Below are 16,846 nucleotides of genomic sequence, written 5' to 3' on the forward strand. Positions count from 1 at the left end.
TCAACAATTCTAACTATAATAAATGAAATTTCTTTCTTCTTTTGTATCTTGTTATCTGCAAATTGAAAACTTCCAAGAACACGCTTCTAGGAAGTAAGTATTCCTTTCTAGTGCAGTGTTCACAGGTAAGCACCACTTACAAATCTTAGGAGCCATCATAGACATTTATCTGGGGAGTACACAAAATTTCATTTTACTAAGATCAGCAGAGTCAAAGCATATGCCAACAGCGTAGTGATGGCCCTCATCAAACATATAAATGTTGAATAAAAAGGCTACAAGTCACAAAACATTCCAGCAGTACTGATGTTTCTGACAAAATGTGACATTTGTTTCTCAAGCAAGATGACTAAAATGGGGCACCTCTACTTATTTGATTATTTCTTCAGGTGGATGATGCTGAAGAGCCTGACAAAACAGGGGAGAATAAAGCACCCAGTAAGTTCCAGTCCGTAGGAGTGCAAGTAGAAGAAGAGAAGTGGTGAGTCCATTTGCCTTTGTTCTCTTTCGTCTTGATATTGGCAAGTACGGTACCAGTATCTTCCCCCAAGATAAACCTTCAAGACTCAATGGTATTTTCCATAACTTTTGGAAGCATTTAGCAGATTCCCTCCTCTGCTTTAATACTGGAGACCACTCAATTTAAGTTTTAGGTAGAATATTAGAGTAAGCACATCACATTCACATACACATGAACACTGTGTGTAGTACTGTTGTGTTGCTAAACTATTCTTCTTCAAAAAACCTTCCCACTTTGGACTATAGACTTTTTAAGAGAAGAGGACTTATCTTATTCCTAACATTGAATTTTATCTGCTGTTTAGTATGCATTGCATGATGAAAAAGGAAGGTTGGAAGGAAGGCAAGAAGGCGGGAGGTTAGGAAAGGAGGAAGGAAAGAGAAAATAGAGAAGACCTACCATTATCTTGAACCACCAGTTCTTTTAGATTATTCTTTGAAATAATCTTACTCTAGAGTCTTAATATCTAGAATTGGGAAATTTAGAGTTTCAGAAACTAGAAGGGACTTCTGAGGTCACTACATTAATTTTATGAACGAGAATTTGATCCAGAGAAGTCTGTGAGTTTCTCGATCAAACTGTGAGGTAAGCGATGGGTGGAGCTATGTTTTATTGATACTAGGACCCCAGCTTCTAGAACAGCATTTTGCACATACTGAGCATACAAAATGTATTGGTGAATGCAGTAAAACCACAGGGATAGCAGGAGAAAGAGCTCTATTTTACAAATCAGAGTATCATCTCAATTTTGCCACTAACTTTCTGTATGTTGATTGGAAGGAATCAGTTGGATGTCCTCCATCCATCCATCCATCCATCCATCCTATCCATCTATCCATCCAATAACTATCTGTGAAATGCCTCCTACATGCCAGGCTAGATGCAATATAAACTGAGTATCTGGAAAAAGGTCATGCATCCGTTTATGGAAGTGGTGCCATTTTAGAGCCTTCTTGTATTGACACTGCACTTGCATGTAAGAGGTTTTCAACATATGTATATATAACATTTTATATCATTATACCATTTTGGAAGCCCAGAAAGTTGATACAACCATTCTAGAAACCAATACGACAAAAGTCAGCAATAGTTATACACGTATCTGTACCCATTGACCCAATAAACACATTCATGGAGCTATCTTGAATGAAATTACTCAAAGGAAGGGAAACAATTGCTGAACATTATCTACCATTGTAAGAGAAAAACCATAATTACCAAATGCCATACAATAAGAGAATATTATTTTTGTAAGTTTTAGTACATCACCAACGTAGAACATACAGCTATTAAATGTACTTTGTAAAAAAGATACCGAAATATGGGGAAATCCCCATGATATAATGCTAAGTGAAAAAGTTAAACACGTAATATTTGTGTATTGCCCCTAAAGATGGACGCAGACTGAACCGTAATCTACAAAGGTGGTCAGTTTAGCAGTGATTTTTTTGTTTTCACTCTAAAATATTTACTGATTGTATCTACTACAAGTCAACCCTCTGACACTTGTTTCCTTTAAGGAAGATTTTTTGAAAATGTAGCTTAAGAGACATGAACAATCAATCTCATGGTAAGAAAACATATTCATCCTTTCCCCACTTGCCCAACTTGCTTGTTTTCCTCAATGGTATGGTGGTTAAGAGCACAGACTCTTGAGCCAGATTACCTAGATTCAAATCCTGGCTGTACCACATACCAACTGGGGGCCTTAAATTAATAAATAGCTTTGTGCCTTGGTTTCCTTATACGTGGTTTCTGGCCCAGCATGCAAGGAATTTACAAGTTATCTCTCTGTCCTAAAAAGTAAAAAGCCGAACAAACTGAAAAAGCCACAGTTCTTTTTAAATCAGTCAGAGAAGCGAGGTCACAGACCAAACCACTGCCCCTCAAATTGGAGACATAGACATACAGATAGAGAAAATACTGAAGTAGAAACCCACAAGCTCAAACCTCTTGGGAAGCAGTGCCAGCGTAGGAACACCTAAAATGTATTGACAAATTGACAGAGGCTCAGTGAGGACACGTCTGGAGTGAAATATTTCAGGGGACAAGTAATGGGGGGCAAAGGGGGGTACTCCACAGTTTTGTAAGTTACCTCCAAGAGCTCTACCAAGTTGTCACAGTGAATATCAAAGAAAAATCACCTGGGGCTTCCTCTAGCAGAAAGAACAGAAGCCATTTTGAAGATGCCGGAGCATTCTATTCTTAACGAGATCTGCCCTCAGGAGAAACTATTTCACCAGAGCCTAACCTGCTGAAGTCTTAGCAGAGTCTAACCCACCTGGGGGAAGGGAAGTACCCAACTCCTCTAGCCCTTCTCCCTTACATAAGGTGGAGAGAAACTGGAGAAAAGTACTGTTGAAGTTCACAGCCCAGGGGGGCAGGCTTACCAAAAGACTGAGACCTAGTCAGTCAGAATGCTTCCCCTCCCCCACCCCTTACCATCACACTGCTAAAGGGCTATTCACCACAGTTCCTTTTACCCCGGACACCATGCCTACTTTTCAACAATAATTTCCAAGGCATACTAAAAAGTGACAACCACAGTTTGGAGTGACTGAACAAGCATCAGAACCAGAGTCAGAATACAGCAGATATATTGAAATGATCAGATCAGGAATTTTTTAAAACTATGATTAACATGCTAAGTCGTTTAATGGAAAAAGTAGACAGCATGTAAGAACAGATGGATAATGTAAGTGAAGAGATGGAAAATCTAAGGAAGAATAAAAAAGATTTGCTAGAGACTAAAAGTACTGTAATAGGAAGACTGCCTTTAATGGACTCATTAATAGACTAGACACAGCTGAGCAGAGTCTCTGAGCTTGAGGGTATAATAAGAGAAACTTCCAAACTGAAAAGCAAAAAGAGGCAAACTGGAAAAAAATAACACAAAAAACAAAAACAAATTAGGATTTCTAAAACCTATGAGACAATTATAGAAGAGGTAACATATGCATGATGGGAATACCAGAAGGAAAAGAAAGAAAGGAAAAGAAGCAACATTTAAACAAACAGTAACTGAGAATTTCCCCAAATTAATGTCAGACATCCAACCTAGATCCAGGTCTCAGAAAAGCCCAAGTAGGATACATGCCCAATACACTACACCTAGAGATATCGTATTCAAAGAAGAAAAAGTCCTGAAAGAAGCAAAAAGAAACAAAAACAAAAAACAAAACAAACAAACAAACAAAAAATCACCACCTTTCCTATTGGGGTGCAAAGATAAAAATGACATGCAACTTTTCCTCAGAAACCATTCAAGTAAGAAGAGAATGGAGTGGAATATCAAATATTTGAAGGAAAAAAAAAAAAACCCATCAGCCTAGAATTCTGTACTCTGCAAAATTATCCTTCAAAAGTGAAGGAGAAATAAAGGCTTTCTCAGACAAAAGTTGAAAAAATTTGTTGTCAGTAGACCAGCCTTGTGAGGAAAGTTAAAAAGTTCTTTGGGAGGGCCTGGCTGGCTCAGTTGGGAGCACACAACTCTTTTTTTTTTTTTTTTTTAGGTTTATTTTACTTATTTTGAGAGAGAGAGAGCACAGGAGGGGCAGAGAGAGAGAATCATGTGGGGCTCAAACTCACAAACTGTGAGATCAAGACCTGAGCCAAAATCAAGAGTCGTACATTTAACTGACTGAACCACTCAGTCACCGCTCTAGCTTACTTTATTGTAAGAATACAGTATATAATATGTTTAACATACAAAATATAGACATAATCCATGAAAAAAAGTAATTGACAAACTCTAGACTTCATTCAAATTTGAAGCTTCTGCTCTTTGACACACACTATTGAGAGAATGAGAAGACAAGCCACAAACTGGGAGAAAATATTTGCAAAAGACACATCTAATAGAAAGCTGTTATCCAAAATATACAAAGAACCCTTAAAACTCAATAATAAGACAAACAACCTGATTTTAAAAATGGGCAAAAGACCAGGGCACTGGGGTGGTTCAGTCAGTTAAGCATCTAACTCCTGATTTCAGCTTGAGTCGTGATCTCACAGTTAGTGAGATGGAGCCCCATGTCTGGCTCTGGGCTGGTGGTGCAGAGCCTGCTTGGGATTCTCTCTCTCCTTCTCTCTGTCCCTCCCCAGCTCGTGCTCTATCTCTTTCTCAAAAATAAGTAAATATAAAAAAAAGTTTTTTTCAAATGGGCAGATGACCTTAACAGGCACCTCCCCAAAGAAGACACATAAGTGGCAAGCATATAAAAAGATGCTCAACATCATATGTCATTAGGGAACTGAAAATTAAAACAACAATGAAATACCACTACTCATGTATCAAAATGGCCAAAATCCCAAACACTGGTAACACCAAATGTTGGTAAGGGAACATTAAGTCTCATTCATTGCTGGTGGGAATGCAAAATGATAGAACCACTTTGGAAAATAGTTTGGCAGTTTCTTATAAAATTAAACATACTCTTACCATACAATCCCACAATCCCTTGGTATTTACCCAAAGGAGTTGAAAACTTATGTTCACACAAAACCCTCACTATACTGATAGCAGCTTTATTCAAAATTGCAAAATTTGGAAGCAACCAAGACGTCCTTTAATATGTGAATGAGTAAATAGACTGTAGTACAACCAGACAATGGAATTTTATTCGGCATTAAAAAAGAAATGAGCTGGGGGGCCTGGGTGGCTCGGTCAGTTAAGAGTGCGACTTCGGCTCAGGTCATGATCTCACAGTCCATGAGTTCAAGCCCTGTGTCAGGCTCTATGCTGACAGCTCAGAGCCTGGAGCCTGATTCAGATTCTGTGTCTCCCTCTTTCTCTGTCCCTTCCCCACTCACACTCTCTCTCTCTGTGTCTCAAAAATAAATAAACGTTAAAAAAAATAAATAAATAAAATAAAATAAAATAAATAAATAAACGTTAAAAAAGTTTTGTTTTGTTTTGTTTTTTAAAGACAGTTGTATGATTCCAACTACAAGACATTCTGGAAAGGGCAAAATTACTGAGATAGTAACAATGATTAAGAGAGAGGGAGGGATGAATAGGCAGAGCACAGAGGATTTTTAGGCCAGCGGAACTACAATGGTGGATACATGTCATTATACATCTGTCGAAACCCAAAGAATGTACCACACCAAGAATGAATTCTCAACTCAACTATGAATTTGGGGTGGTACTGATGTGTCAACATAGGTTCGCCACTATAACAAACATACCACTCTGGCAGGGGATGTTGACAAAGGGTGGGGGGGAGTCTGGGGGTGGGGGAAGGGGCAGAGGGTATATAAGAAATCATTGTACATTCTGTTCCGTTTTGCTGTGAATCTAAAACTGCTCTAAAAAACAAAGCTTATTAATTAAGAACAAAGGAGTGGTAGACAATAGTGTTAACCTCGGAGGGTTTTCCTGGGGTATGTGGTTTAATACGTATAAAACTTTTAGAAAAATACCTGACACATAGGAAGTACCATATAAGTGTTTCCTATTCTATTATGTACCCAGGTAGAATCTCTCTGAAGACTGAAGTCTCAAGAAAACAATTTTACCACCTTTCCTTAAAAAATAAGAGAAAATCGTCTCAATTTTAAAATTTTACTTGAAACATTTCTCCTGCAGCCAACTATTCTGTTTTATCAAATAAACACCCTAACACTTGCCCATCTACAGTAATGCTAAATACTATATTATTTGAACATACCTAACAGCAACCCAAAAATTTCAAATGAGCCGCTTTCATCATGTTTTGAAAAAGTTGAATATTTAATGAGTTACCGAAGTTTGTAGGATGGTCAGTCTCAGTACACTGAGTGGTTTATTTCAAATTCATCCCCAAAAGGTCTGGCAGCCCCAACCTTCCTGCTTAATTTTTCAAAATATACCCTTCTTCAAAGGTCACTTTATAGTTAACCACTGTAAAGTAAATAAGCATTTAAATTGATGTTAATGATTGTTTTCAACCTCTCTAAAAGAAATCCATTGTCAAACAGGGATTACTTATAAATTCTGTCTCTAATTAGGATTCCTTTTTTGCAATTTTGCCGGTAGAATTCATTTAGATAGGATCTTAAAAAAGCAAAATTGGGCATTAGAGATTACCTAGTGACAAGTAAGGGAATTTTTTTCAATTATCTAGTGATAAGGATGAGACTGTTGTTTTCCCGTCGAAAGGCCAATACAATCCATCTCTTCCTTCCCCAAATAGACAGACTGATAAACAACAGTAACCTAACAAAAAAGCTAGAGAAAGAAAATAGAGCCAGAAAAAGAAAGAGATCGTACAAAGAGAGGAAGATTAAAAGGCTTTGTAAGAGGCCAAGCAACTCATTATCACCTTTTGAATCCATCACAATTTAGGAACCAAAACTAACAAAGCAAAATCCGCCTGATTGGTCTCTGAAGGTTAGACTTTTCAATCCAGGTGTTCTTCACTGCTGCACATTCAAACAAAAGGAGTAAGTTAATAACTCATTAGTAAAGAGTAAAATGCGCTAAGTAACGCCTCTGCTCCGAAAAGAGGAACCTCGATGTCTTGCCGGTGTATTTGCAGACAGCCAAGACATCCTCAGAATGCCATCCATAGTAGATGTGCCACATCCACTCTCCAGGGCTACCTCATGGTGGGGACCGTGCGTTGAGGAATGCCGTCTAAAGGTCACTGGTTTAAATGCTGTGGCAGCGCCCAGCCAGGGATAACGAATGCATGTGGTTTTGAAACAAGATTGCTTCCCTTAAGCCAACGAAGCAATTTCTCATCTCGGTCAAACATTAGCTGTCTCTCTCCAATTCCCGTTTCCCCGGGCGGGCCAGCGACACCGTCCGATGGGATCCACACCGCATACAGTAGTTGTTGACACGCAGGACCGATCCCAAGCAAAGCCAGCAAATCCTCCCAACACCTCCATTCCACCCGCTGCTCTGGATCCCAGTGTCTCCTAGCATCCTGTTCCCATTCTCTCCCATCCTTTTGACTGCTCCCCAGGAATTTGCATGAAGTCTTCTTGTCTTTCAAGCTGATAATTAGCACATCCAGTAAACCAATCCTTCCTATTTACTAAGGTGGAAAAGAGAAGAGGCTCCCAGGGATCTCCCTTTTCCTTCCAAGGAACAATTGTGTATTAACCGTGGTTCATACAATACTTCCTTTCTTCTTTCGCCTAAGACTTTCTTACCCCGCTAGTGACTTTTAACACTGTCACGGCGGACACACAAAAAAAGAAGAATATATTTATTTTCATTTTAAAAGCGGTATGTAAATTCACCTGGAGGAAGAAACAGAGCAACACGCTGACAGTTTATACCTCTCTGACAGGCCTTGGAACGTTGAAAAAACTATGTGTGTATCTGTATGTGTGTGTGTGTGTGTGTGTGTGTTAAGCCTTATCTATCTTTTCTATAATAATTGTGCGTTATTGAGTCTAATTAATGATAAGTAAGATACTATTTATACATTATGAAAATGTATAAATTACAGAAATGAAATTCCCCATAGTTTTATTCATTAACCATGAATAAAGGGGTGTATTTTTTACCCATACTTTTGACACGAACATTTTGAAAGTTATTAAAATCATTCTATGCATAAAATTTAGTAATATTTTGGGGCTCCTGGCTGGCTCAGTCGGAAGAGCAGGCGGGACTCTTGATCTCAGAGTCATGAGTTTGAGCCCAATGTTGGGTGTAGAGATTACTTAAATAAAAAAAACTTAAAAATAAAATAAAATTTAGTGATATTTTAAAATCAACTAGGAGTGGCTGACTGGCTCAGTCAGAAGAGCATGGATTCTTGATTTCAGGGTCATGAGTTCAAGCCCTACGTTGGATGTAGAGATTACTAAAAAAATAATAAACTTAAAAATAAAATGAATTAATGTTATAACAAAAGCTTTCTCATTAACAATTCACAACAAATATTTCTTTTGGTTACACACTATTCAAGAATAAGTATGAATCATAATTTGCTTCCCCTCTCTCGCTCTGGTGAATATCTACATTATTTCTAGATTGACTTCTGGTTAAAGATAGTGGAAAAAATACATATATCATCTTTGAGCCCTTCTGAAACTAAATGGCAGTTTAAGGATGTTTTGCTTGTTTGGGCATAAACTGCCCAAAGGATAAAGAGAACGAGGGAAGAGAAAAGAACAGCGATATTTTGGAAGCTGGGAGGCAGACAGAGAGGTGATAACTGACTTCAGCTGCCCAGGGAGAGCAGAATCTGAAGCCAGTGACACAGACACCCAAGATACAATTCAACTTAGCATTTCAGAACCCACAAAAGGCACAGGGCCTAACAGCACTGGCGCTCAGAAAAGTAGGGATGAAGGAGCCAAAAACTGTACCCACAGAGTCAGGGTGACAGCCTTTCTGGCAAAAGACTTTCTGGCAAAAGACTGGAGGTTTCTCTTCTTCAGAGACTGAAACAAAGAGTCTCAGGTCTGGAGGACAGCAGCACAGTTGAGGGTACTGTTACTATCCTGAAAATCGGGAGATAAGTGAAAATTTATAAACAATGCTGAGGCACCCTGCCGTAAACCTTATGTTCACACTGCTCCCAGAATCCTGGCAGCCAGTCTGATTCCTTCAAAGCAGAACTATGGAATAATCTATCGTGGGGAAACGGGACAGTCCAAGCCCAAGGACCCAAAGACACATTGACATCAGGGATTTTGCAAGGTGAGAGCCCACTGAGATCACCCTACACTGAGGGTCCCAGTGGATATGTCCCTCCCTAAAGCACAGACTTCTCAGGAGGCTTTTACTGTGCCTTTCAAGCATGAGCAGACTGGCTAACAATCAGCAAACTCAGAGCAGAGAAGAGTCATAAAAAAAGAACCAAAAGTTTTAAGGAACATTCAGAAAATTAAAAAGTTATTCCTGAGAGAGAAGAAGGGAAAGGTGGGCAAGGAATACTTCATGACAGAAGTGAATATTGACATGGTCTCTGACAGAGCATCTTACCCTCCTGGGCTACGAGGCAGGCGGGGGAAAGGGGCGGTGAGGTGGGAAGACAAAGAAAAGTGCTCTTAGAAATTAAAAATTTAATAGCACAACTGGAAATCCCCAGAGCAGAGTTGGAAGAGAAATTGAAGAGATTTCCAGAAAAAAGCACAAAAGAGGAAAAGCAAAGAAGTAATCAAGGAAACGAGTAGAGTAATTCAACCCAAGAAAGGGGGGAAAGGGAGGCCTCAGGATGATGGAGAAGAGAAGTCTCCAGACAACAGTAACAGTTATGCAGCAGGTCTAGGGAGTGACTGGGCCTGATGGAGCAGGTCAGAAGCTCTGTGAAAGATGAATTCAAGAAGACTTGTAGAATACCTGATGTGTTTGTTCCAATGCATGCAGAGGAAACTACACATCTGAGGGTATTTTGAGGATTGAGTAAATGCTAGGTACATAAAAATTAAGCAAACTTTTCAAAAGGAAAAAAAATGTGCAGGAAGGAGAATATAATATGGCATAGTGATTTGTTAGGGCTGCTAGAGTGAAGCACCACAGACAGGGTGGCTTAAACAGCAGAAATTTATTTCCTCACAGTTTCAAAAGCTACAAGTCCAAGATCAAGGTGTTGATAGGGTTGATAGGGTTTCTTCTGTGGCCCTTGGTTTGTGGATGGCTGTCTTCCCCCTGTGTCTTCAGATGTTTTTCCCTCTGTGTCTGTCTGTGTCCCTCTTCTTTTAAAGATATCAATCACATTGGATTAGGGCCCACTCATATGACTTCATTTTACTTTAATTAACTCTTTAAAGACCCTGCCTCCGAAACCAGTCACATTCTGAGGTACTGGGGGTTAGGACTGTCATACAGGAATTTGCTGGGGGAGAAGCACACAACTGAGGCCATAACACACAATCAGCTGTGAATGCTATTTCCTGGTCATAATAATGTAGTCACAAAAAGCAAGTTCTGAAAATTTAATCAAATTTACAATGTAACTATAACAGGAGAATGGAAAAAATAATGACACAGACCAGAAGTGTGTGTGTGTGTGGGAGAGAGAGAGAGACAGATAGACAGACAGACAGAAACAGAGACAGGGATGGAGACAGAGACAGAGAGAGAATGAGGAGGAAGAGGGAATGACAGAAACAGAGACAGGGATGGAGACAGAGACAGAGAGAGAATGAGGAGGAAGAGGGAATGAAGATGAGGTGGGAAAAATCTAAAGGTTCACCTTTCCTAAAGACAAAAACTAAATAATAAACAAATAACAATATTTGTTATTTAGAGGTAGTATTTAAAAGTAGCTGCCTGTGGAACAGAAAATTATTGCATCACTGGAGCAGGGATTCCCATTTTTCCTAGCCAGCCTTGCAGAACTACTTGATATTTTAAAACTGTGTGCAGGTATCACTTTGATAAAAATCAAAAGTGACTGATCAAAATAGTAATGTATAGTACTATGATGATTACCTTTGTGCAACAAGTATTTTTGCTACTTCAGATTATTCCATTTCTGGGTCTAATTTCAAATTTCTGGGTCTAAAGATTTCAAACATTTTTTTAATGTTCTTGATGCCCATTTGCAAATAGCTCCTGAAAAAATCTGCACCACTTTAACTCAGAGGTAGGCACTTGAGGGTGCAAATATCTGACCTCTTCAAATCCCATCATTGTTTTAGTGGCTTTATTGAAATGGACATACAATTAACTGTATGTATGAAGTGTGTAATTTGTTCAATTTTTGCATATATTTATCATAAATGCATACATAATGGAACTATCACCACCATCAAAATAGAGAACACATCCATCACCTCCAAAAGTCTCCACTTACCCCTTTATAGTCAGCCCCTCCTGCCCACCCACCTCTCCTCCCCTACCCCTTGCCTTACTTGTTCCCACTTGTTGGCATTTTCTAGAATTTTATTTAAATAAGATATCCTTTGAAAATATTTATTGATATATGTGTATGGATCTATTTTTGTATTCTCTGTGCTGTTCCATTGATTTAATTGCCTATCTTCATGCCAATACCACACTGTTTTAACTATTGTAGCTTTATAGTAAGTTTTGCAGTTAGTATATGTCCTCCAACTTCCTTTTTTCAAAGTTTTTTTTTCTTTTTGCCACTCTAGGTCCTTTGCCTTTTTTTTTTAAGTTTGTTTATTTATTTATTTTGAGAGAGGGAGCACGAGCACAAGTGGGGGAGGGGCAGAGAGTGAGGGAGAGAGAGAATCTCAAGTAGGTTCCTCACTGTCAATGTAGAGCCCAATGAGGGGCTTGAACTCACAAACCATGAGATCATGACCTGAGCTGAAATCAAGAGTCTGGCACTTAACCAACTAAGCCACCCAGGTGCCCTGGTCCTTTGCCTTTCCATAATGAGTTTTAGAAAGAGTTTGTCCATTTCTGTTAGACCTACTGGATTTTGATTGAGACTGCACTGACTCTATTCATCACTGGAGATTTGACATCTTAACAATCTCTCTTTTTTTCTTTAGCAATATTATGCAATTCACAGTGTAAACATCTTGCACATACTTTGTCAGATTTGTCCATAGATATTTTTTTTCCTGATATTATAAAGGATATTTATTCTTACTTCACTTACCACCTGTCTTTTATTAGGTCAGACAAATACCATTGATTTTTGTGTGTTGATCTTCTATCCTGTAATGTCACTAAACTCGCCTATTAGTTTTAGTGACTTTTGTAGAGTCTATATACGATTTTCTAGACTATTGTGTTATCTACAAAAAAAAAGGACAGATTTATTTCTTCTTTTCATCTGGATGCAGTGTGGACACCCTTGCCTTCTTCCTGATCTCCCGTAAAAATATGCAGTCTTTCACCATTAAATATTATGTGAGCTTTAGGTTTTTGGTAAATGCCTTTTACTGAATTGAGGAAGTTTCTGTCTATTTCTAGTGTGTTGAGAATTGTAATCAGAAATGGATATTGGATTTTGTCAAATGCTTTTTTTTTTTTTATCTAAAGAGATATCTGGGGCGCCTGGGTGGCTCAGTCGGTTGAGCGTCCAGCTTCAGCTCAGGTCATGATCTCACGGTCCGTGAGTTTGAGCCCCGCGTCAGGCTCTGTGCTGACAGCTCAGAGCCTGGAGCCTGTTTCAGATTCTGTGTCTCCCTCTCTCTCTCTGACCCTCCCCCGTTCATGCTCTCTCTCTGTCTCAAAAATAAATAAACGTTAAAAAAAAATTTTTTTTAATAAAAAAAAGATATCACAAGGTTTTTCATTTAAACTATTTAATATAATGAACTGCACTGATTGATTTTTGTTTTAATTATGTTAAAATACATATAAAATAAAATTGACCAGGGTGTCTGCCTGGCTCAGTCAGTTGATCATCCAACTCTTGATTTCGGCTCAGGTCATGACTTCACAGTTTGTGAGTTTGAGACCCCCCCCCCCCCCCCATTGGGCTCTGTGCTGACAATGCAGAGCCTGCTTGGGATTCTTTCATTCTCCCTCTCTCTCTGCCCCTCCCCAATCATGCTCTCTCTTCCTCTCTCTCTCTCTAAAAATAAATGAATAAACTTAAAAACCTTTTTTTAATTACCACCTTGACCATTTTTGCTGTACAATTCAGTGGCATTAAGTACATTCACAGTATTGCACAACCATTGCCACTATCTAGTTCCAAAATATTTTCATCACTTTGAACAAAAATCCTATAACCATTAAATAGTCGCTGCCTATTCACCCTTCGAGCCTTTTGAAACTGCTAATCTGTATTCTGTCTTTATGGATTTGCCTATTCTGGATATTTTTTTTTTCTTAAAGTTTATTTATTTTGGGAGAAAAAGTATGTGTGTGAGCAGGGGAGGGGCAAAGAGAGAGGGAGGGAGACGAGAGAGACAGATGGAGAGAGAGAGAATCCCAAGCAGGCTCCACACTGTCAGCATAGAGTCCAATGCATGGCTGGAACTCAGAAAATGTGAGATCATGACCTGAGCCAAAACCAAGAATCAGAAACTTAACTGACTGAGCCAACCAGGCACCCCATATTCTGGATATTTCTTATAAATGGAATCATACAATATGTGGCCTTTTGTTTCAGGTTTGAGGTTCACCCATGTTGTAGCCTGAAACAGTATTTCATTCCCTTTTATGGCTGAATAACCATAATATGGTTATACTACATTATTTATTCATTCATCCATTCATGGACATTCGGGATGTTTTATCTTTTGGCTATTATGAATACAGCTACCACAAACATTCGTGTACAAGTTTCTGTTTGAACATCTGTCTTTAATTCTTTTTGGTATTTACCTAGGAGTACAATTGCTGGGTCATATGCTAATTCTATGTTTAGGATTCCTTTTTGAGGAAGCACCAAATTATATTCCACAGCAACTACACCATTTTACATTCCCACCAAGAGTGTATGAGTGTTCCAATTTCTCCATTTTTTTTTTGTTGCCAACACCTGTTATTTTCCATTTTTAAAAATTATGACTATCCTAGTAGATATGAAGTGGTATCTCATTGCGGCTTAAATTTGCATTTTCTTAATGACTACTGATGTTGATTATCTTTTCATGTGTTCACTGGACATTTGTTTATCTCTTTGGAGATATATCTATTTAAGTCCTTTTCCCATTTTTTTATTTAAAAACATTTTTTAATGTTTATTTTTGAGAGAGAGAGAGAGAGAGAAAAAGACAGAGAGAGAGACAGAGAGGACACAAGTGGGGAAGGGGTAGAGACAAAGGGAGACACAGAATCTGAAGCAGGCTCCAAGCTGTCAGCACAGAGCCCGCTGTGGGCTCAAACCCACAAACTGCTGAGATCATGGCCTGAGCTGTAGTCAGTCACTTAACTGACCGAGTCACCCAGGTGCCCAGCTTTTGCCCGTTTTAAAATTAGGTTGTTTGGGGCACCTGGGCGGCTCAGATGCTTAAGCGTCCAACTTCGGTTCAGGTCATGCATGATCTCCCGATTCACTCACGAGTTCAAACCCCGCATCAGTCTCTGTGCTGACAGCTCAGATCCTGGAGCCTGCTTCAGATTCTGTGTGTGTCTCTCTCTCTGCCCCTCCTGCATTGACGCTCTCTCTCTCTCTCTCTCAAAATAAACATTAAAAAAAATTTTTTTTAAATCTTAAAAAAATTAGGTTACTTGTTTTTATTGTTAAGTAGTGTAAGAGTTCCTTATATATTCTGGATACCAGACCCTCATCAGATATATGACTTACAAATATCTTCTCTCCCTCTTTGGGTTGTCTTTTTACTCTGTTGATAGTGCCTTTGAATGCACAAAAGTTTTTAGTTTCGATGATGTCCAATTTTTCTCATCACTTGTGTTTTCAATGTCATATTTAAGAAACAATTGCCAAATCCAAAATAATGAAGACTTGCCCCTATGTTTTCCTCAAAGAATTTCAGAGTTTTAACTTTTAAATTCAGGCTTTTGACCTATTTTGAGCAAACTTTTCTATGTGGTGTGAGGTAAGGATCCAATTTCATTATTTTGCATGTGGCTATTCAGTTGTCTTTGACTGATTTTTTAATGTTAACCCAACTTTACATTCTGGGATAACCCCAATTTGTCATCATGTATAATCCTTTTTATATGTCATTGGATTTAATTTGCTAATATTTGGTTAAGAATATTTGCATCTGTATTCATGAGAAATATTGTTCTGTAGTTTTCTTGTATTGCCTTTGCTGTCTTTGGTGTTAGAATAATTGTTCTGTAGTTTTCTTGTATTGTCTTTGCTGTCGTTGGTGTTTTTTCCTCCTCAATTTTCTAAAAATGTTTGTGTAAAATTGTTATAATTTTTTTAATTAGATATTTAACTGAGTTAACCAGTGAAACTGCCTGGATGTGGAGTTTGCTTTGTGCAAAAAATTTTTAACTACAAATTCAATTTCTTTAATAGATATAGGGCTATTTATGTCATTGATTTCTTCTTACTTGATCCTTGATAGTTTGTCTTTCAAGGAATTTGTCTACTTCATCTGTGTTATCCAATTTGTTGGTATAAAGTTGTTCATGATATTCATTTAACATAATTTTAATAGCTATAGAATCTGTAGTGATGACACCTCTCTCCTTTCTGATATTGGTAATGTGTGTCTTTTCTTTTTTTTCCTCATCAGTCTGGCTAGAAGATTATTAATTTTATCAATTTTTAAAAGAAAAAAGCTTTGACTTTACTGATATTTCTCTATTATTTTTCTGTTTTCTATTTGATTGATTTTTGCTTTTGTCTTTTTCATTTCCTTTATTCTGTTTACCATAGAATCCATTTGCTCTTCTATTTTTTAATTTCTTAAAGTAGCAGATGAACATTGAATTGAGACCTTTATTTTTTTGTATTATTGATGTCAATGCTATAAATGTCCCCTTAAGTACTGTTTTAACTACATCCCACAAATTCTGATTATTGTATTTTCATTTTCATTCAGTTCAAAATGTTTCCTAATCTCCTTATTTGTGTTCATAGTCTTTGTGTTATCTAGCTCACAAATATTTTGAGACTTGGTAAATATCATTTAGTTATTGATTTCTATTTAATTCTATTGTGACCAGACTCTATACTTTATGTCTTGAATCCTTTAAAATTCATTGAGATTTGTGTTGTGGCCCAAAATACTGTCTATCTTGCTAAATAATCTGTGTGTACTTGAAATAAAATGTTATTATGCTATTTTTAAGTGGAGTATTCTGTAAATGCCAATTAGGTCAGGTTAGTTTTTTAAATTTCTCTATAAATTTCTGATTTTCTGTCTATACATTCTATCAATTATTGAGAAAGAAATGTTGAAACCTCTGACTATAATTGTGAATTTATCTATTTCTCCTTATTGTTCTATCAATTTTTGCTTCATGTATTTTGAAGATCTCTTCTTAGGTACATAAACATTTAAGATTATTATATCTTCTTGATGAATTGGCTCCTTTATCATTAGGAAACATCCCTCTTTCTCCCTGGCAATATTTTTTTGTTATGAAATCTACCTTGCCTGATATTAAGATAGCAATTGAACTTTCTTTTTTTCTCTTTCTTTTTTTTCTTAAGCTCTACACCCAACATGGGATTCAAACTCATGACCCCAAGATCAAGAGTCACATGCTCTACCGAGAATTTTCTTTTCATTAGTATTAGCATGATGTATCATTTTCATTCTTTCACTTTTAAATTATTCATGTCTTTATAATTAAAGTGGTTTGGGGGGCACCTGGGTGACTCAGTCAATTAAGCATCCAATTCTTGATTTCGGCTCAGGTCATGATCTCACCATTTGTGAGTTTGAGCCCCATGTTGGGCTCTATGCTGATAGTGCAAAGCCTGCTTGAGATTCGTTCTCCCTCTCTTTCTGCCCCTCCACTGCTCACTCTCTCCCTCTCTCTCTCTCTCTCAAAAATAAGTAAATCTTTTTTTT

General features: G+C 37.8%; 1 protein-coding gene across 1 annotated transcript in view; it reads left to right on the forward strand.

Moving 5' to 3' along the window:
* Nucleotides 1-16,846, forward strand: part of DLGAP1 (DLG associated protein 1) — an 884,156-nt gene that overhangs the window by 831,313 nt on the left and 35,997 nt on the right. Inside the window, exon 9 of the mRNA XM_042911414.1 lies at nt 390-481. Coding sequence (XP_042767348.1) covers nt 390-481 — 92 coding nt within the window. The remainder of the gene's footprint in view (nt 1-389; nt 482-16,846) is intronic.

The sequence above is a fragment of the Panthera leo genome, chromosome D3 (genome assembly GCF_018350215.1).
Source record: "Panthera leo isolate Ple1 chromosome D3, P.leo_Ple1_pat1.1, whole genome shotgun sequence".
In the NCBI taxonomy this organism is placed as follows: domain Eukaryota; kingdom Metazoa; phylum Chordata; class Mammalia; order Carnivora; family Felidae; genus Panthera; species Panthera leo.